This window comes from Astatotilapia calliptera, chromosome 9 (genome assembly GCF_900246225.1).
Source record: "Astatotilapia calliptera chromosome 9, fAstCal1.2, whole genome shotgun sequence".
Lineage (NCBI taxonomy): Eukaryota > Metazoa > Chordata > Actinopteri > Cichliformes > Cichlidae > Astatotilapia > Astatotilapia calliptera.
In genome coordinates this window covers 11,029,723-11,057,588 of record NC_039310.1, presented here as the reverse complement: position 1 = coordinate 11,057,588, position 27,866 = coordinate 11,029,723, and the positions used below count along the sequence as shown (strand labels likewise).

At 42.9% G+C, this 27,866-nt stretch overlaps 3 protein-coding genes across 5 annotated transcripts; 2 read left to right on the top strand and 1 right to left on the bottom strand.

Annotated features, from left to right (window-relative positions):
- Positions 1 to 203: 203 nt before the first annotated feature.
- Positions 204 to 15,326, top strand: pabpn1 (poly(A) binding protein, nuclear 1). Of its 3 annotated transcripts, none has more exons than XM_026179399.1 (7): positions 204 to 716; positions 4,199 to 4,307; positions 6,089 to 6,156; positions 8,122 to 8,228; positions 8,525 to 8,612; positions 9,240 to 9,391; positions 14,709 to 15,326. In XM_026179399.1, the coding sequence occupies exons 1-7, from the start codon at positions 582 to 584 to the stop codon at positions 14,902 to 14,904; spliced, it is 855 nt and encodes a 284-aa protein (XP_026035184.1). In that variant the 5' UTR covers positions 204 to 581; the 3' UTR covers positions 14,905 to 15,326. The 3 variants fall into 3 exon arrangements, with proteins under 3 accessions (XP_026035184.1, XP_026035185.1, XP_026035186.1); XM_026179400.1 differs by lacking the exon at positions 14,709 to 15,326 and adding an exon at positions 13,501 to 14,075 and having other exon boundaries at positions 208 to 716; XM_026179401.1 differs by lacking the exon at positions 204 to 716 and adding an exon at positions 996 to 1,152.
- Positions 15,327 to 16,589: 1,263 nt separating this feature from the next.
- On the bottom strand, positions 16,590 to 20,230 carry ngdn (neuroguidin, EIF4E binding protein). The gene is made up of 11 exons (XM_026180812.1): positions 20,086 to 20,230; positions 19,759 to 19,818; positions 19,580 to 19,651; positions 19,206 to 19,343; positions 19,033 to 19,117; positions 18,832 to 18,884; positions 18,586 to 18,700; positions 18,230 to 18,404; positions 17,467 to 17,620; positions 16,824 to 16,887; positions 16,590 to 16,717 (listed from the first exon to the last, which is right to left on the bottom strand). The coding sequence occupies exons 1-11, from the start codon at positions 20,104 to 20,106 to the stop codon at positions 16,698 to 16,700; spliced, it is 957 nt and encodes a 318-aa protein (XP_026036597.1). The 5' UTR covers positions 20,107 to 20,230; the 3' UTR covers positions 16,590 to 16,697.
- Positions 20,231 to 22,920: 2,690 nt separating this feature from the next.
- Positions 22,921 to 24,971, top strand: cebp1 (CCAAT/enhancer binding protein (C/EBP) 1). The gene is made up of 3 exons (XM_026180051.1): positions 22,921 to 23,017; positions 23,748 to 24,047; positions 24,151 to 24,971. The coding sequence occupies exons 1-3, from the start codon at positions 23,015 to 23,017 to the stop codon at positions 24,454 to 24,456; spliced, it is 609 nt and encodes a 202-aa protein (XP_026035836.1). The 5' UTR covers positions 22,921 to 23,014; the 3' UTR covers positions 24,457 to 24,971.
- The last annotated feature ends 2,895 nt before the right edge of the window (positions 24,972 to 27,866 follow it).

Sequence of the window (27,866 nt, the reverse complement as noted above, 5' to 3'; positions counted from 1 at the left end):
ACTCAGATGTGATTGGAATTAATTTGCTCAACTACCTTTGCCAGTTTACTTGTGATTGATTCGATATAATGGGCAGAAGCGTAATCCAATTAGAGGCACACATGCGATTTCGGAACCGGAACGTCCTGTTTCATTAACCAATAGGAATGCGGCTAAGACCGAAGAGGTTGGTCTAGAATCCTCGGTTAGCGAATGGGAGGGAGATTCTTACGCCTGCAGTGATCCATGGCTCCACCCCTAGCTTCCATTTCTGAACTGAAGGGACGCCGCCGCTCTCGCGTATAGCCCTCGCCTTTTTTTATACACACATTTAAGTAAATAAACTAGGTTATCTGTCGTAAGTTAGGACCATTTCCTAAAGGTAGCGTAAATCAGTAGTCCCCGTTCATCGTGGTATGCTGTTTGAGTAGTAGCTAGAAGTGAAGCTAGCATTTTATTCCCCATTTTAACTTTACTAAGCGGCGTTTTCCGCCGTTTTTTTTTCTTTTCGCCGCCCCGCTCACTCTACCCCCTTGTGTGTGAGTAGGGGCCTGCAACGTTGGTTTGGCCACGAGGCGCGTCGGTACAGTTGGAACAGGGCGATGGCGGAGTTCGGTAACGGACTGGCGGAGGAATCTCTGCTAGATTCAGACCCCGGACATCCCGAGCTGGAAGACCCGGGTGTCGGTGACGAAGAGCCGGGATTAGAAGAGGGAGAGGCCGCAATTGAAGATCCGGTAAGTGAAGGGCATTGTTTCTAAAGTGGAAACCCACATGAATACCGAGACACTTTGTGGTCGTGGCGGAGCAGCTAGTAAAAGCAGGTGAACAATTTGTTGATTTTTTTTTCATCCTCCACACGAATCTTGGGTCACATGCCGTGTGCGTTACTGCTATCGCCAGGTCTGTGTTAACCGCCATTGTGGTTCACGCAGTGCAGTAGAAATGGGTGGTGACATGCGTGGTGTCGGCAGCCATCTTGGCGCAACAGCGACGCCAGTTTCTCTGCGCCAGAGAGCAGCTCGAGCCGTTTGTGGGGGGTGGGGGTCCTTGTCGCGAAAAAATGCGAGACGGAGATGCAGGAGACAGTAAGGGGCGAGGGTAGGACAGGCCGCCGCCATTAGCCGCCGCCGCTGTGCGAGTCTACCTCCTTAAGAAGGCGACCTGCTAACGGTAATGACCTCTTTTTATTCCCTTTTACCTTTATCATTTAACCGGCTGTGGCTGCTGCATTTCAAGCGCCGGTTTGCGCACACGCGAGCGAGCGGCCGCAGGTTATCGTTAGCTTAGCAAGCCCGACCATTAAAGGCTGCGGATAAAATGACCAGCGGACCTGTCAGCCGTAATCAGCAGTCACGAGATGAAATGCGGCATTTGCACCTCAAGCTGCTGGGCCTAACAGCAGCTGGCTTAGTAGCCGTGAATATTAAGCATGTGATAACGGGCTAACATGCTAGCGGATTTTAACAAAGCTGGTGTGGCAGTGGCAGACGTGCACCTGACCATCTTTGTCGCCTATTTTTCAGCCGACAATGGGGGTAGAGTCGTGAATCGCTGCTTGTTGGTGCACACCCTGTGTAATTGTTGAAAATGTAAAATTTGCATTAATCAGCCCAGTTGTTTTTTTTTAAACATGCATATATATATATATATATTATATTATTATTATTATTATTTTTCCCTCGTGCAGCTAACACACGAGTGCACAATGGCTGGGATTGTCTTGAGTGACCAGGTGAGGGTTTTGAGGATGTCGGCCAGTGAAAGCGTGGCGTACAACGCAGAAGAAAGGGGCTGCGGTATTTGAGGGGCTGGGTTTGCATCCTTCAGTGTTTGGCTAGAGCAAGGAGAGCAAGAGAAGGGAGGGGAGTGAAAGAGCTTGCACTGAATATGCGACAAGACGAGACAAAAAAAGGGACAGAGAGAGAAAAATTGGAGTCGCAACGTGCCAGCGGTGGATGGCTCATCCCAGCGGTCCTGCTTTGAATGTTGATCACTTCCCATCCATCCATCATCTCAGTGTTGGTGATATGTGTCAGGGCATCAGTCGCGTGAATACACGCCGACCGAGAAATGATGATGTCTTTATTAGCGTGTGCAGCGAGTCGCTGTGCAGTTTTATAGCCCGCTGCGGTGAGAAGATCTGAATTTATTACAGTCCGTCTGTGTCGCTGCACCCAGTTTCACAAAGAGCTTTTTCATTACAATCCTGTCAGTAGTTCTGGATCGAGCTGGAGTGACTCCCACTGTGCTGCAGTGCACCACTGTCAGACAGGAGGGTCCACTTCCACATGAGGGCACAGCCAGCTCACTGTTTATCTAATAATAATAATATAAGTTTATTGGCATTATTTAGTTTAGCGGGATTGACCGCAGATCTCTTCATCATCTCGCTGCTTCATCTTTCCAAAATGGCTCTCCAGCAAAAATAAACACATTTTCTTGGAAATTAATATGCATATGACCATGTAGTGATGTATGCTGTTCCAACATAAACTGATAACAGAAGTTCATTTTTAGGCTAAGGTGGCATTTTTGTTATAAATATATTTTTGCGTTGTAAGCACTTAAACAGTGAATGTTACCATGTTTGGACATGATGTTTTTAATCATGTGGACATTTGAAGTGCTGTTTGCCAACACTGCTTTCGGGCTGGATACTTAACCTTGGTTGGTAACCTTTTCGTTTTGTGTATGTATGTATGTGTATATGTGTGTATATATGTATGTGTGTGTGTGTGTGTGTGTGTGTGTGTATATATATATATATATATATATATATGCGCGCTCACGCATATCTTGGCCTGGCGGTCCTCTTTGTAGTGGCTTTAAAGTCTGCTTTTGACTTGGGGGAGGTACCTACTATTAAATTTAGGCAGGATGGCAGGGTATACTGCAAAATGTGGGGCATGAGAATAACTATAGTGTGCATGCAGCAGTGCAGGACTAGATTGAGGGTGCACTTAAAGGTGGAAGAAGTCCCAGTACAGGGTTTTCCCTGAGATTATCTAAGGGGCTTAGATCCTGTCTGGGATCTGGGGTTGGAATGTTGGTCTTATTCAAAGTCTGGATCATGTTTTTTGACTGTTGTTGTTACCATATTTGGATTTTTATTTATTTTAAAGCTGGTAATTCTTGTCGGTCACACATGTTAATATTAGTTTGACCCAGAGCTGGTCCTGACCTCCATGGAGCCAGAAACTTGTGAGCCATTTTAAATGTGAATTATTACACAGTTCCAGCTACAGTGCTTTATAGAGGGGAATTATGATGTAGGTGTTTAAAAATGCAGCAATCCACACAGAGAGACCAATTAATTTGAAGCTATGTAAAGCAGTATTTTGCAATTGCATCACAACCAGAGTTTATTAACACAGAGATGGTTAACCTGGTCATATGGATTGGTGACTATTTTGAGGCTAATTTCCCACCATGTTTCAGCTTGTTTCATATGATGATTGTCTATAGAATGGGTGAATACCAACTTTGTGTGTATTTAGTTCCTGCAATAGGCAGGAACTAAATACACACCGAGATTTGATTCTGTTGCCTGATATGTATTGCTGTCCAAACAGTATTATGTTGCTATTCAGAAAGTGCAGGTTTGTTATCACAAACACACACACACAACCTCCCACACATCTTCTCCCAGTTGTAGTTTATAAACAAAGTTGCCCTTTTGGCGTTTTTAAATGTAGCCTCATGTATACCTGGGTTATCAAGACAAGCTGGACAGTGATGCACTGCAGTATCTACTTCATCCTCCCACTGAACCTGGAAACACTGACATTCCTTTTTGACATGTGGGGAAGCACTTCATGCTGCTAACGTTTTTACTTTTACTCCAAGTCCTCTCTTTACATTTGTTTGGCTTACAGCGTCCTCAGAGCTACTTGCATTCTTTCCCTAAGACTTTTTGTGGTTCTGCCTAAATCTTGCACATATGGATTTTACGACTTGTAGCTGATATAAAGTCTCTCTTTATACTGAGGTCATGTCACGGTCACGGCACCATTTCTTTTGCTATTTTGCCAAATGGGTGCCTAAAAATATTTCCAGGGTGTGCACACACTAGATCTCTTTCTGATTTATTCATTAAATCATTTTGGATTTGGAAGTTGGTGAAGATGGATCCAGCAGTAACTGGCATTGTGATATTGTGTTGAGCTGTGCACATGATGGACTGACGGCTCTGATGGAATCTGTGTCTGTGCTGCAGGAGCTGGAGGCAATCAAAGCCCGAGTGAGAGAGATGGAGGAAGAGGCAGAGAAGCTGAAGGAGCTACAGAACGAGGTGGAGAAACAGATGAATCTGAGCCCCCCACCAGGTGCGTCTTCTTTTTTTTCCCCTTCCAAGGCAGACGCCTTCATTTTCCCCCCATCTGTCCACATTTGCCTTCTCGTCTCGTTCTGCTGTCACATTATCCAGTGAGGGGAAAGCCCCATAATCATTTGTCTTATTGTCTGTTGTGTGCTCGCTTAGAAATAATCTCACTTAGTAAATGTAAATGCTACACTCATTTTCAAGCAGTAACCCCATACCAGTTTAGGATGTGCATTAAAATATGGGTTCACTTTAATGCTTGGTTAAAGTACATTATTTTAATATTCAATTCCATGTTTTTAACCCTCAGAGATGATTTTTTTTTTTTTAAATGCAAACAAAAAAACGTATGTTCAGTCCCAGTTTGCAATGCTCTTATGTCCAATTTTATAAGGTTAAATCTAAATAAATGATAAAATAGTTTACATCCATCAGAACTTTATATAATGCACGAATCTGAATGCGTGTCTGTGTCAGTATATTTATGTTGCTTAATTGCCCCATGTGAAGAAGAAACTATGATTTTGTCATTCTTGTGTAATGACAAAACTCGTGAATCAATTGTCAACTCCATTTTTGCCTTTATACTAGGGCTGGGCGATATATCGAGTTTTTAAAAAATATCGATATATTTTTATACGAGATATAAGATGTGACAATATCGTTTATATCGATATAGTCTATGTTACGTTATAATTATACTTGTGGAGCCACAAGTTTACCTCTCTTTCGTCCACTTTTGTCTCTACGCAACGTTACTCGGCCTCGCCTCTCCTTCACTGAATACAACTCCTCCTCCCCCATAGCTTCACCTGCAGGCAGCGAGCAGATGGACACGGCAAATCTCCGTTAGCGAGTTGTGGGGGTGGACGGCGTCAACGTGTTAGCGAGCTAACCGCGCTAACGAGCTAACCACGCTAACGACATGCAGCCCACAGGGGCTGCACGGACTAAAATCCTTTCATTTTCTCAAAAGTTGACAGCGCGCCTTATGTATGAATTCTGGTTGTGCTTACTGACCGCGAACCGATTTTAGGTGGTACACAGCGCTCAGCAATCTGTCAAAAAAAAGTTTTACGACTTTGGTAAGCTACGGAGCTGCAGCGCTTGATGAATTGGCGGAGCATTACGGCTACCGTAGTCTGGAGCCTCGCGGAGTGATACGTACTGTGTTTCGACGTAATATTATGTGTATAAGGACCATAAGAGACATGGTTACGAAGTGGATTTCAAACTCAAGGCTGTCAGTCACGCAGTAGAGGTTGGGAACAGAGCAGCTGTGAAATCTGTCTTTGTTATTATGCTCAGCGTCTGTTAGTTTACATTTTGACGGCACAATTATGAGCTTTTTGTTATGCACAAAAACAACATTGTTTTCTTTTATTTATGGAGCATTATTATTTAATAAATGCTGATAATTTATTTTTGAGTAATTTCTTCATGTAAATCTATGCTGTATGTAAATAAAAATGCCTGTGTGACATCTGGGACACAGCTTTGACTAAGAACTCTCTTTTTGTTCTTAACTTATGGCTTTAAAAAAATATCGAGATATATATCTTATATCGCCACCCAGCTAAAAAAAATATCGAGATATGAATTTTGGCTCATATCGCCGAGCCCTACTTTATACCATCCATTTGATCTCATCTTTTCATGGACTTTTCGATTGTAGGTGCGCTACATCTCACATTTGGAGTTAAAAGCAGTAATTTGTCCTAATATGTGTTTCATTTCAATGTTGTTTCCCATGTAGATTTATTCTGTACTCTCTCCTCTGTGCAGTTGGCCCTGTCATCATGTCCATCGAGGAAAAGATGGAGGCAGATGGCAGATCTATTTATGTCGGAAATGTGAGTAACTCTTTGTGTCATGCAGATTCTATTTTGGCCACATTGTGTCTTGATTCTTGTTGTCGTGTCTGACATAACATTATGGAAATAATATGACGGGGGGAAAACCAGTTGTGACACTGAATCATAAGTACTGGCCCTATTAAAATCACGCTCCCGTGGGTTTCCTATTTTTTTTTTTTTTTTTTTTTTTAGAGTCTGTGCATAGAAATCACTTTGTGCCTTTGATCAATCCTGCAACCAGTACAAACTTTATTCAAGGTGTTATCACTTTGGACTCTTACTAAGTATTTAAGCATTCGTGATACTCTGAAGAGTCTTTAAACTAGGGCTGCCACAAACTATTATTTTGATAGTCGACTAGTCACCGATTATTTTTGCGATTAGTCGACTAATCAGATCATGCATCCATTGGATGTACAGCTTATTGCACCAGCAGCATCTGCTCTTATATAACTATCATTAGCTTACAGCTAGTGTTTAAGATCTGTGCAAACTAATAATAAAGACAAGATGATAGTTTATTAAATTTTAATGAAATTTGCAGATTGTTTCGGTGAAGTTTAATAAACTCCTTGCTATCTAAAATATAACAGGACACCGGAGTTTATTCTCCAGCATCTCACACTTCTGATAATCAGCTGTCTGCTTGACGTTTATTCAGCTGTGTAAAAACTATAACTTTAATCTCAGCCAAACCGATTTACTCAGGAACAAATAAAATACAAAAAAAAGTCAAACAATAACATTTTTAAGTTATCTAAGCGACTTATATATCATGTTTAACCCGAGTAGCGAAAGACCGCGGTGGGTTTGAAAACTGTTTGCCGGGTGTCCGGTGTTCTTACGGGCTCTAGTGAGCCTTGCCCCCGGCTAGCTATCGAGCTAGTGGGTAACAGACGTCTCCGAAAACGTTGGAGCGCCTTTGAAAATATGTGGTGTCTTGATAAACTGAGCAGATATTTGAAGTTTACACAGCTACATTCTCGCCTGAACATATGTTAAATGTTTATTTTGTGACCCAGAAAGAATAATAAGAATAATATTAAAACTAACTGGCTGCTGCGATTGTTGGAAACTGAGCTGGGCTGCGCTATGAATTCTGGGACAGAGCTGCTACTACTTCTTCAGGGTTTAGGGAACACCTTCTGTTTCCAATCTCGGACAATAAGGCTACATTCACACTGCAGGCGAAAGCGCATCAAATCCGACTTTTTTGACCCATATCCGATCATGGTATGACCGTGTGAACAGCACAAATCCGATCTGGGTCACTTTCGTATGTGGTCCTGAATCCGATACATATCTGATGTTTTAGAAAGCGACTGCTTTTTGAATGGTCACGTCGCATTAAATCAGTCTTTTACATCACTGACATAAAACAGATGCCAATTATCAGTGCTGGAGAAGACATTGTGAATGCTTCCTGGCCATCCAGTGTAGATGTTAGTGAAACTGTTGGGAAGACAACGTTGGAGAAACATGAACATTTTATTTGTACTGTATAATCTGCAGATTCTGACAGAAATCTGCAACTTTGGTCTGGGTCTAAACAGAGCGCGTTGTGTGTGAAGTCTTCTTTTGCACATGCGGGCCGCTTTGAGCGTTCACACTAAAGCACCTTTGCTGTCACATTTTATTTGTAGTGTGAACAAGCAGACAAAAAAATCGGATTTGATCAAAAAATCGGAACTGAGCATTGAGACCTGCAGTGTGAACGTAGCCCAAGTCTGGTGGTTTGTGGGAATCCTTTGGGCGTATGCCTCACTGGTATCTCAGACAATTTTAAGGCAGCTTTTTACTTTTGACCTGGTTTTGTGTCACATTGTAACTACATTCAGAGTTAGTTTTTACTTTTGTGCTTTAATATTTTTGTTGTTGTTGTGTTTTTAATGTATAATACAGCGCTGGTGACGCAGCTGTCTTGATGCTAACACTTTTTTTAATATATTTTTCTGTCTGCAGGTGGACTACGGTGCTACAGCAGAAGAGCTCGAAGCTCACTTTCATGGCTGCGGTTCAGTAAACAGAGTCACCATCCTATGTGACAAATACACAGGGCATCCCAAGGGGTAATGATCAGAAATTCTACAGTGAAATGATATTATTACATATTGGTAGCTGGATCAGTCAATTATGAGCACAGTACAATTATGAGTATGAGCACATTTTAAAAGCTTCTCTAGAGCTGGAAAGTTGATTATGATTCCTTTTATTCATTTCATATAAATCACCTGCAAATCAGTTTTATCCTTGGAAAAATATGTTTTTCTTTAGTAATTACAAAAGGGTTTTTTTGTAGTGCTTTCTTTGTTTATAGATTAGTTTTACTGTAGCCAAGTGATTGATTTTATTTCCCCCCCTGCAGGTTTGCCTATATTGAGTTTGCAGACAAAGAGTCTGTTAGGACAGCCATGGCTTTGGATGAGTCACTTTTCAGAGGAAGGCAGATAAAGGTGAGACATTTTTGAGGTTAAATATCTCAGCTCCTTGAATGAGGTGGTAGTGGGTTTTTTTACAGTGTGTGGATCTGAGAAGTGTCAGTTTAAACCTGAGACTTTCTCACAGAAACATGATGATCGTCCATCTCAAAACACTTCGCAGTTGCAGCATGAACTTAATGGGAGCAACATTAGCAGCTACCTCACCAGTGCAGTAACAGGAGTACGGTTGACTACATTTAGCTGATGTGGTCATAATAGTCACTGGCCATTCTGCCTGTCATGGATAGGATTGTCCTGATTGGTTGCATGTCTACAAGAAGATTTTAATGTGTTTGTTGTTTTTTTTGTTTTGTAGAAATGTGGCTTTAGTGTCTGACCTTCAATTTATTGGCTCTTTTCTGGTCAGAGTTTCCCCAATATTGAGACTGGCCAGTCTAAACTAGAAGGTTCTCTGTTTTTCTTGCTGTGGCAGATGATTAAAAGCACTGATTTTAAAAATACAAAAACACAAAATTGAAGCTAAAAGGCAAGGTTGTTGAGTTTTTACTACGAATTAAGAGGAAACAAATTTCTTTCAGTGTGAAAGCACAGAAGACTGTTTGGATGTTGTGGTTTATGCAAGGTCCCCTTTTTCTTTAGGTGGGCGCTAAGAGAACAAACAGACCAGGCATCAGCACCACAGACCGTGGCTTTCCACGGGCTCGGTTCCGATCACGGGGAGGAAATTTCTCCTTGCGTGCACGCTACTACAGTGGCTACACACCACCTAGAGGCAGAGGACGGGCCTTCAGGTGAGCTGACACAGAGACATCGTCATGTCTGACACCAGGGGAGAGCACATCACCTGCATGCATCCCACTCACTGTTTGCACTGAAAGGGAGCACAGGAAAAGCAAGGCAGACAGTCATGATGAGCCAGAGTTGACACTACTGTTAAAGATGGATTACAGCTTCTTGTAATGTTTGGAATTTAGAGTTCCTGAGGAGGCCCCATTAGAGAAGGCACCGGTAGTCTGGCAGAGGACAGGGATTTTAATAAAGTAAATAGACAACTTGCCTAATTAATTTGGGGCAGATTTTCAGTTTGCAAATCAGAAAATAATGATTGACTGGACAGAGGGCTGGTGGGTGACACTTGTCACGTCCCTCTTAATCTGAGCATGTGCTTGTCCAGTGTTTAAGTCTTTAAGATTAAAATTGATTAGTATAGAGAAGGTAAGTACAGAAAGGGCAAAAAGCCCCTTGTACACAGAGGTGGCCAATTTGAAAAGATTATCATGTACAAATCTAATTTAGTGAAGATGACATCATTAACTATCGTTTCCCCTCACGATTACAGCTTTTCTCAGTACCAGAGCTGACAACTGCATTGTACATATACGCTGTGTATCCTGGCAACCATATGAACAGCTAGTCATGTGATCGATCATGTGGGATTAAGTCCGCGCAAAGCAGTAACAAAGTTTGATCAGATTGCCCACCCCTATCTGATACAGAAGTAAAAACTGTGCGAGCTGTGGCATAGAATTAGAAACACTCATCATGATATTATTACTTGTATATCAGTTGCTATACCCCCCCCCCCCCCCCTTTCCTCTTTATTTTATTTGGTTACATTCATAGAATAAATGAATGACGGTCACACATTGATGTATTCTGTAATAATAAAGGCAAAAACACAACATGTAGCAGGGCTAACTGGTTGTGGGATTCATTGCATGCTGCATCACATTACGACCATTTCAAGACAGGCTTACGGACTCGCTGCACACCACCTTCTTCCTCCCAGGCTGCACATGCACTCTGCATAAATTGGATCTGTTTGGGCCACTGCCAATGAAGTTTCTGCAAACTTGACTGTAGTGGAAAGTTACTGGTGCAAAGCTGCATTACTTGCACTGGTGAGGTTTTTAACTTCTTTGGGCCACTAATTGTGCAGCAGCATGCAAACCATTTTTAATAATTGATGTTTGGGCTTTGTGATGGTTGATTCGCTCACCTGTAGCACTGGTTTACTTAAACACAGCATTTATCAGCAGTGGTGTAGTGAACACACTGATGATTGTGTTGTCTGGAAAATCCAGCAAAGTCAGTTTACTGTTATGTGGCTCTGTAAAGAATGAGAGAAAAAGCCTGGTGTTGATCAGTGTGTTGTGCACTGGGATTCTGGTGGCTCTCTACATGCAGTATTTTCACAGTTGCACACAACATCATGATTTTGATGAGCTCCACTTCAGAGTTCTGCTTTGGGGTCCTGTCAGTGGGTTGTTGTGCATCTTGTGCTGCACATGGAGGTAGTCTCTGCAGACTTGGTCACAGTGCAAGTTTGCAGCATTTTGTAGTTACCATTTTCCACCTGGGGCGAAAGTCTTTAAGATCTAGTGTTGCAAAAGTAATGAGTTCATTCTGAGTGTTGTCTAAGGAGCTTGGAAAGAGAAGCGTCTGGACTTCTTTGAGTTGCTTGAAGACATTTCACCTCTCATCCAAGAAGCTTCTTCAGTTCTGAACTGAACTGAAGAAGCTTCTCGGAGTAGAGTAGAGCTCAGTCTGTGGAGCCATCTTGTATTTTTTTTTCTTTTCTGTTGAGACTGAGAAAGGAGGTGTGGTGCCAAACGCGCTGATCAGCATGCCAACTTCTTCACATCCACTCAGATTTAAGACTGAGAGATTCTGATTTGATTGCCTCTGCAAATCATCTGGAACCTTGAGGGCCTAGGCTCTTTCTTAATACTAGATGTTTAACAAACAACATGTTCCAGTAGAAAGCTGCTGTAACAATGAATCCATTTGCCAAGTTCTTCTGACAGGCCCTATTTAGCCTATTTTATCATGTGATTTTTCTATTGTTTCATTTTTGCCCTTGGACTTAACTGGGATATTTGTGAAATGATTCCCCATTTCAGCAAGGCTGCTTTTAAATAACCGCAGGAAAGGATTCCATCTCGATTTGTTCCTGTGTGTGAGAAAGTGTCTGAACCTCAAGGTCAGAATCTCTCTAATCAGTCTGTGTACTCACTTGAGCCACTCCCACACATACCAAGAAACCCTAACCCTGATAGTTTACTCACTGGGATTTGGCCTGCGTTGCACGACAAGGCACACAAAGACTTGGGCAGAAACTGAGAGGATTGTATGTTAGATGAAGTCTCCTGAAGTTGAAAGCACTCGTAATGAAGTGTTTGCAAGCTGAAAAAAGTGAAAGGAGCCTGTAAACGTTATTTGACTTTAAAAGCTTTAAGTGAGCTTGGGCCTCCAGTCGTTCCAGTCACGTTATCTGAGGTTTTAAATATGCTGCTCATTTTGACTCACATTAACTATGTATAAATATTTCTGTGGTTTCCATCTGTGATTTGATGTAATTAATAGACTCAGAGTGATAGAAACCCCCCTCTTGGGTATTACTGGTAATACTACAGTGTATCATCTTATTATCTTACAGCCTTGGTTCACGTGTAACAATCAGCCACAGAGCAGCTGAACTGGCCTCGATAGCAGAGGCGAGCTGAAGAGCTGTGCGCTTGCTACATTGTGAATTCATCACTAGCCTGCAGTTCATAGTCATCCTACCAAGTTTCACTGGTGCCTTGTATTGCTGTGGGAAAGGTCCATGGTGAACAAACGCGTAGCTAAAAGTCTTTGCATTGACCTGTTGTAAGCTTGGGAAGATTTCACAGCCCGTGTGACGTCTGTAAGTCACGCGTGTTTCGATTGGCTTTGTTTTAGAAGAAGCAGAGATTTTATCAAAGCCCCGCTTTGTGTTCTGTTCCTAATCTGCACCTGAAACCCCGACAGAAAGCCAGAGCACAAAGATGATCAATCATGCTAACGTGCACTTAATTGACCTCTGGCTGCACAAAGTCTTTTCTCTGATATTGCCTCCATTAACATCATCCTCATCTTCCCAAGCTGCTGTGGTGAAAAGCCAAGATCTTGATGTGAGCCAGAAGACGCACGTACTGAGTAGATGATGTGGAAGAACCTGTTGTTTGTGCCTTTTGTTGTGGATGTCCTTGCATGTACATGACCCCCCACCTCCCCCTCTCCTCCTCCTTAACCACCTCCTCCTCAGACATGGCACACACCTTCCAGCTCAGTTTCAGCCTTCCAGCGTTCACTCCCAGAAACGAAGGTTCATTACTGCAGCCTGACTTCAGCATTTAGCCCATCAACCGCTGGACTTTTGAGTCCCAGTGTGACCTCTTTGTGTTTGTGCTGCTGAGTGTGTGTGTGTGTGTGTGTGTGTGTGTGTGTGTGTGTGTGTGTGTGTGTGTGTGTGTCTCACTGCCGCCTGGCTGTGTATCGGGTGGTGATGCGTGCAGAATAATAGTGCAGTTTATGTCGCTTTTTAACTGTGAATGTTTGTGTGCACTGTGTTGCTGGGGGTATATGTGTGGTGCTGTTTGTCCTCAAGGTCTTTCCCCACAGTGACCCCAGAGGCGGCTCTCGTACAGAGAGACACACAGAGAGAGAGAAAGAGGGCGAGAGAGTGCCTTTGCTGTCCCCTCACACCCACACACTAATCATTTTATCTGGAAATTAAACACTTTTCCTCTCTTGACAAAGCTGCTTTCAGCTTCTTTCACCACTATTCTTCCACACTGATTTGTTTCTAAGATCAAAGGCACTTTTTTTTTTTTTTTTTTTTTTAAAAGATGTCTATTTAGTGATTTGTGAACACTGTCCTAAACACACTGTTTTTCTTTATTTTCTTTTATTTTTGACGTAGGTCAATATATTCATTCCCCGTTCACTTTACTTCCAGGACTGAAATTCAGACCCTTCCTCTGCCCACAGTCGCACACATGCACATATTTATTTACTACATCGCACCAGGAAATTGGTGTCCGTCTTCTTAAGCCAAACAGAAAAAACTCACCCTCTTTTTCTCTCTCTTTTCCAGGGGCCGAGGGCGAACAACATCGTGGTATTCCCCTTACTAAACACCCTCCCCCCCATCCCAAATACTTCCTTACTATCAAACCTCTCCCCCTATTTCTGTTCCCATATTAAAAAAATACAAACACACACAATGAAAAAGTCCTTTCCCTTTCCCCAACAATAAAAGAAGAGAACCCCAGAAGAGAGAAAAAAAGACAAAAAAGGAAAAAAAAAACAAAAAAAAACAAAAACACACTTCTCCTGGACAGAGAGACTGGCTGGCCGCAGTGTGAGATTGTGTGTGAGCGTGCTTGTGCAGAGGTTGATGCGGTCACCCCTGGTAAGGTATACATTGGCCTCTTGGGGGAGGGAGGGGAGGATTACTATGGCAGTGTTTGTTTGTTTTGTTTTTTGTTTTTGGAAGAGGGAGGAAAGGTGGGGATGAGGTATCTGGGGGGGGATGATGGTATCTCAATCTCAGGCTGCAGATGTGTCTCCTTTGGTCTGGCTGTGACCTCCTGCTTTCACACCATCATCAACACAGCCCACCCACTCACCACCGCCTCCACAGCAGGGGGGGGAAGAGAGAAAAAAAAACATACACAAGAATACACATTGTTCTCTTTTTTTTTTTCTTTTTTTTTAATGTAACATAGATATGTGAAACTTACATTAGCTATCAAATATTTGTGTTACGTTTGTGGTTTGGAGTTTGTCATTACCTGCTCGCACCCTCTCCGACCCCTTGTGTGTCTCCCATTCTCTGCCCCCTCTTAACCCTCCTCCCCCCACCCTTGATTTATTTTATTTTTTTCTAACGTTTCCTTCCCTCCAACCTCTCTTCCTTTCATCACAACATGGATTATGTTGTGTGCTGTCAGCTTGATCTGTGGACAGTGATGGACCTTCAGTGTTCAGTGGAGTTGTATTTCTTTTTGTTTTGGGGTGTTTTTTTTGTTGGGGGTTATTGGTTGTGCTGCCACATCCTTGCCGCTCGTCCATCCTTGTCACCTTCAACTCAGGCATGGCTACAGCTCTTTCTTTTTTTTTTCTTTCCTTTTTTTTGTTGTTTTTTGTAAATTCTTTTGACAGGCATCTACTGTTTTTACTCTTTATTTTCGTGCAATCCCTCCCCCTCCCGCCCCTTTGTTCTTCCCCTCCTTCCCTTTGTGCACCTTGTCCCCTCCCCCCTCCTCTCTCTGTATATTAGACCACTTCTTGTCGTTTCAGGTTTCAGGACCAGTGGAGGCTGACAACCCCTCCCCAGGTGGCGCCGGCCCCTCCCACTGTCTCTGCAGCATCTCTCTCTCTCTCTGCTCCCGCTATGCACACTCACCCCATCCTGTCAGTGTGGGGGGGCGGGGGAGGGGGACAGGGCGACCACAGGCCCGCCGCGGGGGGCATTTACTACAACAGCAAACGCTGATGACGCTTTTAGTCCTTTTCACACTTCAAATGTCTCTCACACACACACACACACACACACACACACTCACACACACACACACCTGTTCAACATGCACCGCAGCACACGGCAGTACAGATGGCACTTAACAGGCAGCCAACCCAACACATGATTTATATACAGAGAGCTGAAGCCAACATAGCTGAGTGGCAGGCAGGTTTGCTTGAGAGCGAGGAAGGCAGGACCAGAGACGAGGGTGTTTTTTGGGGCGCCCCCTTTCTCTGACTACGCGCAGTGCAGTCACGGCTTGTCTGAGGAAGGCCGACGAGCTAACAGCATCGATTATTAATTAAATGAAAGGAGTGGGCTGGAGTTGTTATTTTAGAATGGGGGAAGTCAGGGGTGGGGTTTGTGTGGAGACTTTTTTTTTTTTTTTTCCTTTTCTTTTTGAAAAGGGGAAGGGGGTTTGAACAAATGTTTTGCTTCTTTTTTATTTTTATTTTTAACCCATGAGTCTGTAATTAGAAAAAAAAAAATAAAAAAATTGTGTAAAAAGTAAGTGTGCATGTGTGCATTTATTTGAATTTTACACCAATTCAAGGTATTTAAATGTAATTAACAGTATTCAGCATGCATCATTTAGGTGGTACTTCCAGGAAGTAATGGGAGGTGTGGCTTTATTTTCAGAATGAATCATTTCATTCTAGTCAGTCATTAAAATACCAACAGCTCTTGAGGTTATGAGGTGTGACGTTACTTGGGTGTATAATATACTGTGTATATATAATGTCCAGCAGTTGTGCAGCTTTGTCCAGGCTGACTGGGCTTTCTGTTAGACCCAAGTTGACTGCATACTACTTCCCCCATGTCATCACAGGTCCCTCAGTAGGGGTTTACTACAAAAGTTCCACTGTTTTTGTATGGCGTTATTTTTGTGCCACTATTCTGAGCGCACGTTAAAAAAAATAATAAAAAAAATTTGCAGTTGCAAGTATTGCATTTTGAGGAGAAATTTATTTTGAAAACGTTTAGAGCACCTGTGCAAATATGTGATGTCTTGATGAATCGAGCAGATATTTAAAGTTTACACAGCACCATTCTCGCATGAAAATATCTTAAAAGTTTATTTTGTGACCCAGAAAGAGTAATATTTCAAACTCTGCCACTCTGTGCTCCTGCGCCACTGCCTCGTTTGAGTTTTGGACGAAATGGATTCTGGGATATTGCATTTCGTCACGTCGAGCTGATTGGAGACCAAAACAGCCAAACACGTTTTTTTTGCATCCAAGTCTGTGATTGACTGGTTTTGTGGCACAAATATAACTGTGTACAGAAAGGGTTGAGCGCGCACGGGCAGAAATGTTGAGAGCGCAAGCAACACATTGGAGCGAGCGCAAATGCAAAAACTGAGTGAGAGGGGCTGCGTGTGTGTGTGTGTGGATAATAGCAAACACTGAAATACATTTTTTGCACGCAGCAATGAAGTTTGTTCACTCAAATTTAGCTTTTCTTCGCTCAAAATAAATTTCTCCTCAAAATGCAACAGTCGCAACTGCAATTTTTTTTTTTTACGTGCGCTCAGAATAGTGGCACAAGAATAACGTCATATTTTTGTTCCAATTAACATTACAAGGGCCAGTTTATTTTGAGTGGGCAACATGACTGCCCTCTACTGCTGACATGAGGAAAAAAGGTCTTACAATGCATTCACTGTAGGATACAGGTCATGAGGAATGGTTTCTTTATTACAATGTTTACAGAGACTTTATAACAATTAGCTGCTGGTAACATCCTCTGACATGCTGTCCTCAGGTCTAGTTGCGTTTCTTGAAAGCTGAGGAGAAAAAAAAGGACTGCTGCATTTTATTTGAATAAAGAGAAATTTTTAATAATACTAGTTCACAGGTTAATTTGGTCTCGTGGTATTTCAAAGTCCTTACCTTTTCTTTTGGTTTTCTTCTTCATGATTTTCTTCTTTTTCTTGGGTCGTGGGTTATCCCCATCCTGCACGTACACAGAAAATGCATCAAAACCACATTAAGACTGTAATCTAAATAAAACTGAGCCACAAAGCTACCATTCATACTGTACAAAGATGGGCCTGTTAGCAACACTTTGTAGCTACTCATGGTGCCCAGGACAAAATCTAAACATAGCACATCGATTTTCCAAGACTTCCTAAATACACACAGGGGTTTTTCCACATCTGCAGGCAGGAGAGAAGACTATCGGCAAGAGGCTGAGCGGCCATTACTCTGACTTATTAGTGCTTTTTATGACAGCAGACAGTTAAGACAGGAAACAGAACAGAGCCACAGCATGCCAAACCTATGTAGGCACGAAGTGTAGCTGTTGCCAGCAGTACTGCACCAGACAACTGAGTCACCACAGCACTCAGCATTTTAAGGTAAACATTCCAAACCTCTTGAAAATATCCAACTGGAGCCTTCTGTCCGATTGTGTGCTGGTAGCAGCTCAGGTTTAATCCCAGTCAGTATAAATGATGAAGTCTCAGTTCGGTTTAGAGATTAACCAATAAACAAGGCAGAAGCTCAAAATCAAAATACAATAACGCAAACACACCTGCATCGCCTCACCACCGGTCAGAGCTGTGATGTCACCAAAGTGTGTTATACTGCTCAGCTGGTTGGACATGGCCATCATGCCCCTCTTCTTGGTGTTCCTCTGATGCTTCGGCACATTGAGACGCACCATCATCGACTCCTCGTAGTTCTTCCTGTGTTGAGGTAAACACATACCATTTACACAAACCACCAAGCAAAGAAAAAAGAAAGATGATGCTGCAAGGTCTTGCTGAAAGACCCCTCAGCACCGTATCACCCCAGTAGAGCTCTTTACTCTGAGACTGCTGGTTTACTTGCACTTCCCAGGACATTTAAAAGTATAATGGGAGGCAGAGCATTCAGCTTTCAGGCTCCTCTTCTGTGAAACCAGCTCCCAGTCTAGATTTTATGTGATTATCCACCTCTATGCATTTAATTATTAGTTGTTATTAATCTCTAATGTATTTTGACTTGTCTTTCTCCCTTCACTCTGAGCCTGGTTCTTCTGGAGAGTTCTTCCTTTTTAAGGGATTTTTTCCTTCCCACTGTTGCCAAATGCTTGTTCACAAGGCCTTCTCTGACTACCGGGTTTTTTTCTGGATTATTGTAGGGTCTTTAAATCACAATATGAAGTACCCTGAAGTGACTGGTGGGATATTCTGCTGTATAAATAAAACTGAATTCAATTAGAAGTTTATCTCACAACACTTCCCATCTAAATCAAGTAGCAGACATTATGACCACCTAACACCCATCTGTGTGTAAAGTAAATGAGCAGGAACCTGTGGAGCTCCTCGCGGCTCTCCCGCTCGCTCTGGAAGTCCCGTTTGTCTCTGATCTCCTCTGGGGCGTCGCTGTACTGCTGCCTCAGCTCCTGGATCACAGAACTCCGGAGTGCTGCTTGTCGATGACGCTCCAGCTTGGCCTTCTTCTTGTCTGCCTCTGTCATGTCACCATCTGGATGTAACGGGTTTATTTTTTGGTTAACAAACAAGCAGGAGAAAGAAAAAATTTTTTATAAGCTTGCTATAACAATCCCACCCCCCACCCAAAAAACCCCAACAACAACAAAAAAGAACCTAACAAAAAACCCCAAAGCAGTATTGAAGTACTTTATAAAGCAGACCGGTAACATTACCATAATGCACTGGGGCAATCTTTGGTGGTATATATTTCTTGCCACTAGAGTGGGCTGCTTTCTTTTCTGAAGCTGCCTCGTTCTCTGTTTCGTCTTCAGACTCAGATTCACTGAGCTGCAAAAAAACAAACAAGCATTTATCTTTCCTACTAATACAGGAAGCTGATGTTTGGATGCATGTGTTTACAGTTTGATAATGTGACAGTAAAAGAAGGAACCGGAGCCGTCGTGTTACTCTGGTCTTACTTTGCTGACGAGATTCTCTGGATTGGGACGCAGCTGCAGTGGGTCATTTTCAGCTGAAATCAACAAAAGCATCAGACACGGTTACGCCTACCATAAGTGGATAAATGCAAATCTTGCTGTGCATTGAATCTGATACGCATCCTTTCAGTCAAAGCTTTCTTAGACTGCACAGTTCTGAAAATCTGATCACTTCGGTCTTACCTAAACTGCCGGTAACAGCCGTGCGCACGAGTTTATCAATCTGATACTTCAGTTTGTGGTCTAGAGGTCGCATCTTCTCCAGGATCTTCAAATAAACAACAACAACAAATCAAGATTAAAATAACACGTTGACTGCAGAGAAATCGAACAGCGTCACTTTTACAGCCTCTTACCGTTCTGATTGTGACCACTCGGTCTAAGGCATCACTGTCTTTTATTTTGCCTCCTTCCGTCTTGATGCTGATCAGGTGAGTGAGGTCCTGGAGATAGAAGAGCAGCAGGTGGTACCGAAGGTCCAAAAAAGACAAACCCTGCAGGAGGAGAAGGCGGACAGATGGTCAGAAAGGCCTACAGACTGCACTTCTTTCCCTGATCTAGAGAAATGAGAAATCCTGCAGGAAGTGTGTCAATACTTTTATTTAACACAGCCTCATTAAAGAGGATGCATCAGTCTTGCCTGCTCCTTTCAAACCAAACTGCACTTTGGTCAGATTACCGTAAAGACTGGACCTGAGGAGAACTAGCATTTCAAATAGTCGTTACGCACCTTCGACGTTTCCAATGCCCCATCTTTGACTTTACTCAGCAGCTCACGTACAAGACCCGTCACCGAGGCCACCTAAAAACAAAACTTAGATTTATCTCTTTATTACGGCCACAAACACACATTATTTCTGAGTTAAACTAAACATTACGGGATTATTCTTTTTGTTTTTAAGTTCTTACCTGTTCAGTGAGATTATTCAGCAGCTCTACAGCTTTGGGCAAATCGCTTTCAATCAAATCCTAGAAAGCAGTTAAATTACATGTAAGAGATACAGTATCCGAATTTGTAAACAGTGTCCGTACTGAAATACCAGCTGTTCGACATAAAGGTTTGTTAGCTAGTGGCTAGCCTGACGGGCTAGCCACTAGCTAACAAACCGCTGTGGTCCTCTTTAAAGCACCGAGAAGCGTTTTCGTATATTTGTACATACTAAAGTATAATGTTCTGTATGTAAACACGATATAACGGCTTAATATATAACAAGGAGGTAACTCAATTTCACTCACGTTGTCAACAGGAGCAGCCATTTTAACGCCACTGTACCCTACGGAAGCCGCAGCGGGACAGCAGCGATAGCTCTAAAACGGTTACAGATGTTACTACTGAGTGAGGCAAAAGAATGGGACACCAGTAGCTTAAATCACTTCTATATTACATCTATCCATCGTGTCGTGTTTTACATACTGAACGGGCCTGGGTGTTCAACAGGGCCCGTCAGCAGTGGCAAATTGATGTAATCATTTTTAAAGCACACCTGATTGTATTTGTTTTGAGGAGATCGGGTAAAGGTGCAAAGTTTGGTGTCTGTACATAAACAGCTGCTGAAATTTGAACTTGTTAGATTTGCTGTGCCCTGTGAGTCTGCAGAGCATCCTTGGGGGAAGCATAACCAAGCAATAGTTCAGGGTTCTCTGATTCAGCCCAATCACAAGTTTGATCACAATCAGAAAATTGAATCAAATCTTAAAAGTGGAGAAAGTGTCTGTCTCCTCAACCCCACACGAGAGCTGATTCCAAAATGGCATCACAAGGAAGCCCGCTAAGTTCAAATAAAATGCTCTGACTGAAAATAGGATATGATTAGGTAATCGTGATATGATGGAGATTGGTTATTTACGAGCATATGTGAGGATTTTCACAGAACTGAATAAAGATAGGGGACCAGTATGATCTATCGCTCTAGTCCCAGTTAATACTCTCCCTGTGGCATTTCAGATCCGCTGAAGGCTTTTCAGAGAGCCATTAGAACAACATAATATGGAATAAAAGCAATCCAGCAGTCATCCAGGATTTCATGGTTTTAACTGGATGTTAGTGATTTGGGTTTCTCTCCGGCCGTGGAGATAAATATAACTGGGTGTCATCTGTATGCAGTAGGGATGGGTATCGTTTAGGTTTTATCCGATACCGGTGCCAAATCGGTACTTTTGAAACGGTGCCGGTGCTTAAACGGTGCTCGAACCGGTGCTTAAAGAATGGAGAACACAAACTTTGTCCAAAAACCTCTCATGTTCAGCTGTTTTTTGTTTGGTTTTTTTTGTAAAAAGATAACAATGTTAGCCTTTTCTGCAGCTATGGGGCATATATGGTATGACTCTTGGCTGGAAGCAGTGCTTAAACAATGGAAAAAAAAACACAAACTTTGTCCAAAAACCTCTCATGTTCAGCTGTTTCCCACTTTTTCTTTGGTCATTTTAGCCTTTTTGGCCAGGGTGAAGGGAGTATCTGCCATCAAACAAGAAGACAGCCGCATGTAGCTATGATGATGTTTGCTAGTTCACCTTACATGCATTAATGGAACAACATGAAGCTACTCATGCAGAGAAGAACGGCTGCTGCTGCATCATCATCCGTCATCATTTCTGCTACACTGGCAGGGCTAGGGGCCAGGACTCTATTCTTCGGGTTTTTGGGGGATGTTGCTCCGGGTCCGATAATTGGCAACCCACCCAACGTGCACGGTGTGAGGTCTCGCAGCAAGCTATCAAATACGGCACATTTCTCGGCTTTTAAAAAAAACGCTATGCGTCGCCAGGTGTTTCATCGGATTCGAGGTGTTACCTCCTTTGACAGTATCACAGTATCAGCTTAAAGCACTTGTTGCTGCTGAGTTTGCATATTTTGCTGTGAAGTACAGCCAGACTTTTGACCGCTTCGCCTTGGACATTTTTAATCTGTAGCTCTGCTCTAACTGAACGTACGTACCTGGCCCCGCCTACTATCCTGGGAAACGTAAAATGATTGGCTAGAAGTGTATCACAGCTCAGGAAAAAAAAGCACCGAAATAAAGCACCGAAATGTGCGCTGCTTTTCGGTCTGGTTACTACCGTTTATGTCAGAACCGGTGCCATCATGGCACCGGCCACCGGTACCCATCCCTAGTATGCAGTGTTGGAGTGGCTAAGGGTTGTATGTATACCATGAAAAGCACCGGGCCCAGCACAGGACCCTGAGAACCACCATGAGTAACTTTAAGGTGTAAAGAAGGCTCATCGTCTTTATAAACAATTTAGAATCTATTCAAACAAGTGCCACACATTTTCTTTAATCCCAGTGACGTTCCACTCTCTGTGCTCTCATTGTGTTGTGACCAGTGGTTTGACATTGTGCTGAGGTCCAGTGTGCTGTGTCAGTGTTATGGTGACCTAGAATTCCTGATGGAAACCCATCAGATATGATCTGCAACTGCATCAAGGCTTCATCATCATCATCATCATCATCGCCTTTATTTATAAAGCACTTTAAAACAAAAACAGGCTTATAAGAAGGAGTTAAACAACACCAGCCTCAAAGCCTTAAATGTTGATGGTTTTGATGAAGTTACTTCAGAGAAGCTTGTCTATTGCTGTGAAGAAGGCTTCAGAAAATTATTCCTGCTGTTCTCCATAAAACTCTGCAATAACTCTTGTTTCTGTGACGGATGAACTCACCTGTCCGGCACAAGAATCCACACACAAACTTCTGCATTACAGCTTCATTCAGCTGTTTCTTAGATTTAGAGTGTTTACATTATTTCTTAATCCAATTTGCACTACCCTCTTGCACAATCACAGTCATACTATGTACTATGTATGTGTATATATGTGTGAAATCTTTGCACTAGTATTTTATTCTTTATCCAGCTGCTGTAACACAATAATTTAACCTTATGGGATCACTTACGTATCTGTGCAGAGGAGATGGTGTAAATGTAAAAGAAATGGGAACACTTCTTTGTTTCTTTTTGTTAATTTAAGTGTGTGTGTGTGTGTGTGTGTGTGTGTGACAGAGGGGGAGAGAGAGAGAGAGAGGCAGGGAGAGAGAGAGAGAGAGAGAGGGGAAGTGATTGTGATAATTGAGGGCCACCTGTCTATCTCCTGTCTTTCAGAGCACTGTCAGCCACACAGCCTGAGGAGGACCTAAAGAGTATCCTGAGAGTTTGTGGAGCAATCGGTCATGGTAAGTGAAACTGTAACTTTGTGAATTTGTGGAGAAATTTGAGCAAATCGGTGAGAAATGCAACCTTACCGAAGCGTCAGGGAAGACGAAGCGCGCAAGAGATTCGACGTTTCTTTGAAATCATGAGGAAGAAGAGCTCGACAGTGGCATGAAATAATTTACTCTTTCAATATAGTTTGTAGTCTATGATGCAAAGACTGTACGTTTAAAAGAGAAGAGGGAGGGTAAAGAGAAGATGGCAATAGCAGCTTACAAACTAAGGCTCACAGCAGTGCTGTCAGAGTGTTTCCACGGTTTATTTGTAGTTTAATTTATTATGATGCTGTTTGATTTTGTGTTAGGGTGTATCTGAGTGTAGTAACCTTTAAAATAGAAGAACGTGTGTACTGTGGCAGAAACATCCCCATTTACCATCAGCGGTGGAAGAAACACTGAAATCTTCTTTCTGAAGATGCCACATCTAAATAACTTCTTTATCCGTCTTACATCACTCAAAAAAAAGCAAGCAGGCAGTGTAAGGTTGAACGAACGAGCATGTTCAACGTGTAGCATCAGGACAGAATGTGTGACCGCGTAATTAAGCAAGTCAGTGTTTTGTGTTGCTGAAAGTTTGTTTTATATATTGTAGTTAATTGACAGCAACATTCAAGCAGTATATGTATTTTTTAATGCTTAAAGTATTAAATGAGTGTTGGAAGTAAACCGAATCTTCCTCTGTCTTCTTCTACAGATGTCTGATTCCAGGGTGTCCTCGGTCATCCAGGAGTGGGTGAGCTCCTTCCCAGGTCAGGTGCACAGCCAGACCCTCAATTCTGTTGCTTCCAACTCGGCTGCTTCCAGCAATCAGATGACGCAGATGGACATGATCTCGTACGGCCAGTCTCAGGGGATGATAAGGGGGGGTGGCGATGACAGAGGGGCCGAGCAGATGATGGGACTATCGTACCTGCCGTACCCGCCGTCCTGCCTTGGCAGCGCCGCCAGCCCGGTGAGCACAAACCACCACCAGAGCCACGCCAGTACTCAGCAGGTGAGAGAAGCATTTAACAGCAGGTCACGAAGTGTTTCATACAAACCACACTCACCCACCCCACTCTCCCACGGCTTTAACGCATGTGTGCTGCTCACTCCAGGACTTCTCTCCCTTCCTCCTGCCCACTCTGCGGGCCCCGGTGACCAAGAGGAGCATCAGCAAGGATAGCGCAGAGTACCGCCTGAGGCGTGAGAGAAACAACATCGCGGTGAGGAAGAGCAGGGACAAAGCCCGCAGGAGGATCCTGATGACCCAGCAGAGGGCCAGCCAGCTGCAGGAGGAAAACCAGAAGCTGCAGATGAGGATAGCACAGCTGACACAGGAGCTGGACACTCTGAAACACATCCTGTCACAGCGGCACCTGCAGGCAGCCGAGGAGGGAGCAGCCGGGCAGTCCAGCATCTGAGCACAGCCCGAAGCCTCGTTTGTACCTGATGTTAACGTCTGATTACAGGCTTCACAGTGTGCCTCAGTAAGGCCTGCGAGAGTCACAGTGAAGCACCTGTTCGAGCATTTTCACCAACAAACATTTGTGATCATGACAAAGTCACTTAGAGGAGGTAATGCTGGGTATAAAAGTGGTTAACTGTAGTTTTATATTGTAAAGGAAACCATAGCTTACTGGCAGTGTTGTAGCTACTATTTAGTACACTGATGTCCACATTTTTAATTGTTCTCTTACCCCCAAACTTTACATTTCTGCACCTCACATGTTGAGCGTAAAAGATTCAAAATGGCAAAATGAACACTTCCAATCTGCTGAGAGCTTTGATACACTCTGACACATTCAGGGTCACACAAAAGGAGCACTAAATGTAGCTTCTCATGACAAGCACCCAAGATTATCTGCTGAAGTAGACTAACGCCTTCAGACAACTCGTTTTGTGATATATAAATAAAATGAACTGAAGTGAATTATAATGACTGCTGCAGGAGGTGGGCTTTATGATCTGTATGTAACTAATGCTAACCTGCTAACCTGATGCTACTGTTAAAGTGCATCCTGTTGTACTTTTGGTAGCTAAGCTAAGCGTTAGTTAGCTAAACCTTACCAAACCTTTGCTTTAAAATGAGAGTTTATGGGGTTGTAAAGGCTAATAATGATAATAATAACAACAATAATATTATAGTCAAAGGAGCTTGGAAAGAAAAGCGTCTGGACTTCTTTAAGTTGCTTGAAGACGTTTCACCTCTCATCCGAGAAGCTTCTTCAGTTTCACCTCTCGGATGAGAGGTGAAACGTCTTCAAGCAACTTAAAGAAGTCCAGACGCTTTTCTTTCCAAGCTCCTTTGACTACGATGACCTGGATGACTGAGAACCTTCACAGAAATAATATTATACCATCCTCCATTTTTATTGAATATAGAACATGTAGATACACTGGCTACTGATACACCTCCTGTGATTGGACAATCAAAGTCAGTGAGTGTAGTTTAGTGTAGGAAAACAGCATGTTTTGTTGGAAATTAGATCAGTAGAAAAATGAAATCAATTGGAATAATAAAAGTTTGGCTAGTAAATAGCCTCAGTAGCTATGATGCTGCACAGCAGCGTTTTTAGGTACTGTTACTCTTTGGTCTGAATGTAGAGGCTATTTATTTTCTAATGCAGGAACTTGAGGCACACAGCAAAAAAAGAAAAAAAAAGAGACAGAGTCAATAGCGAATTTTAGTCATGTGATGGAGGACTTGAGTTTAAACTAAAATGCAGGTGTAGATATAATAAAAGGTAAAACAGTGCGCTGAAGGACACAACCTGGTCATTTGTTTATCTCCAGATTGGAAATGGTGGTTCCTGTTCACATATGGGTATAACTCGTGGACCCCTTTAAACAACGGGGGGGGGGGAAAGAGTCCCGCTATGTGCGTTGGACCGGAAGGATATGATTTGATTTAATAAACATTGCCTAATCATCTACCTGACTTTTACCGTCTTCGTCAGAGCTGATTGTAAGTGTTGTTGCCCAACGGAGTTGCACAACAACCTGTGGTTTGAAGAGGATTCGATGAAACAGAGAAAAGAGCCTCTCTCTTCTAAAATACAGCATCAATCACCAGTAAATAGAATAGCTGTGACTAAATACATGTGTGACTACTTGAAATGTTTTCAAATGTGTAGCGAGTAATACACTGTTAAAGTGAAAAGTTGCAGTGCTGCCAAATGTTTTTTTTTAAATAAATAAATGATTGCTTGTGCCTATATGAAGTCATTGTCCTCTATGTGTCATGTTATCTGAATACACACACACACACACACACACACACACACACACGGGTTGTAGGTTGAGGGGTTCCTCAGATACTCTGTGCAATAGTTGCAGAGCCACTCCTCACCCTCTTCTGCCTTATCTAACACAGAGTTGTGTAAATGATGCGTCTCATTGGTCCTCCGGGGCATCCTTCACCCGGGGACACGGCGTACGCCTGTCACATTATTTACCATAAGTTGTCTACCCACAGAAACGGACGTCATTGCCATGGACCGTTGTGCACCAGCGGTTTCCCTTTGTGGGATGGGCAAAGATTTCGACACAGCGGAGGACGGAGATGAGGAGCGCAGAGATAGTATCAGTGTTTTGGGCTGCCAGGGCCTTCCTGTGGCTGTGATGGTAGTGAAGGGACACAGAGATAGGAGCCAGAGAGGAGGAGGAGGAGGGGGTGGGGTGACGAGCCAGACCCTTAAAAAAATGTATTAATTTTTTTCATGGTCCTGTATAACATTTCAATAGTAAAAACAAACCATTTGCTTTTTCCCCCTGAAGAAATTCAGATGTATTTTTATGTTTTACACATATTCAAAACTTGCAAAACACGACTGATAAGTGGGACCGAATGAAGTGGTATGGGAAAAGATTTTTACACAATAGGACATGTGTCAATAACCTCCTCGTAGAGGCTGACCTCAGTTCAGCACTTGAAGGCTTTATTAGACACATAAGGGCAGCAGAAAAATTATATCGGCATCATTTTAAGATCGTATCTCGTGGACACAGATTATACAAGTAACCCAACTTTGGTACCCTGATTTTGCTTGTTTCCCACTAAAACGATTTCAAAAGAGCAGTTGTGTAAATATATGCCCCCTGGGAGGGAGGGGGAGGGGGCGGGGGGGAGATGTGTAGAACTATCTTCATGTATTTGGATTTTAATCAGAAAGGACAGTGAAAGTGTGATGGGGGCTTCATGAAGCCTGCTGCGTCCTCAGAGGCATATGAAGATTTCTTGTGTGACCATGTCTGTTGAAATGTCCCACAGCGTTGTGTGGGGCAATCTGTGGTCCCAGGACTGCAACATCTCCACAGAGTGAAGAAAGACCGTATTTCACCTAATCCCTATCGCGTTACTCAACAGCTGCAGACCATACGAACCGCACAGCCCCACTGAAGTAGCTCCAATCTCAAAGCTGCTGCTGATCAAAGGTGTGTGTGTGCTTTCTGGATGGCTTGGCTGGACTTTTGTCTCCAGAGATCAACAACACGCGCGCACACACAAAGCAGTATGATCTGTAGTCCAAATATGGCCAGGATGAGTGTTTCACCACTTGTTGCAGTACTTCCGCTCGCTGCGAAGCACTGCAGTCAGAGATGCTGTTTCTTAGCTTTAGAAAGACTCTAAGGGCTGAGATCTATTGTTTTACTGGTCTCACTAAGACAATCAATAAGAGAAGGTGCTTTTATGACGCGAAGGCTAATTTTTCTACTTTATACCATTTGTTTTTATTTGATATCATTCACAGCTTCCAACAGAGGCCCTCTAACTGTTGAAAAGCTCACATGCAACACTTCAAGGGAAAGTGGAAGCTGTCGCCATTTTTGG

Coding starts and splice junctions, on each gene's coding strand:
- pabpn1 (XM_026179399.1), top strand. CDS start 582: ATGGCGGAGTTCGGTAACGGACTGGCGGAGGAATCTCTGCTAGATTCA. Junction 717..4,198: donor AGGCCGCAATTGAAGATCCG/GTAAGTGAAGGG, acceptor TCTGTGCTGCAG/GAGCTGGAGGCAATCAAAGC. Junction 6,157..8,121: donor GATCTATTTATGTCGGAAAT/GTGAGTAACTCT, acceptor TTCTGTCTGCAG/GTGGACTACGGTGCTACAGC.
- ngdn (XM_026180812.1), bottom strand. CDS start 20,106: ATGGCTGCTCCTGTTGACAAC. Junction 19,344..19,579: donor GGGCATTGGAAACGTCGAAG/GTGCGTAACGAC, acceptor CTCCTCCTGCAG/GGTTTGTCTTTTTTGGACCT. Junction 18,405..18,585: donor GATTGCCCCAGTGCATTATG/GTAATGTTACCG, acceptor CGTTACATCCAG/ATGGTGACATGACAGAGGCA.
- cebp1 (XM_026180051.1), top strand. Junction 24,048..24,150: donor GCCACGCCAGTACTCAGCAG/GTGAGAGAAGCA, acceptor TGCTCACTCCAG/GACTTCTCTCCCTTCCTCCT.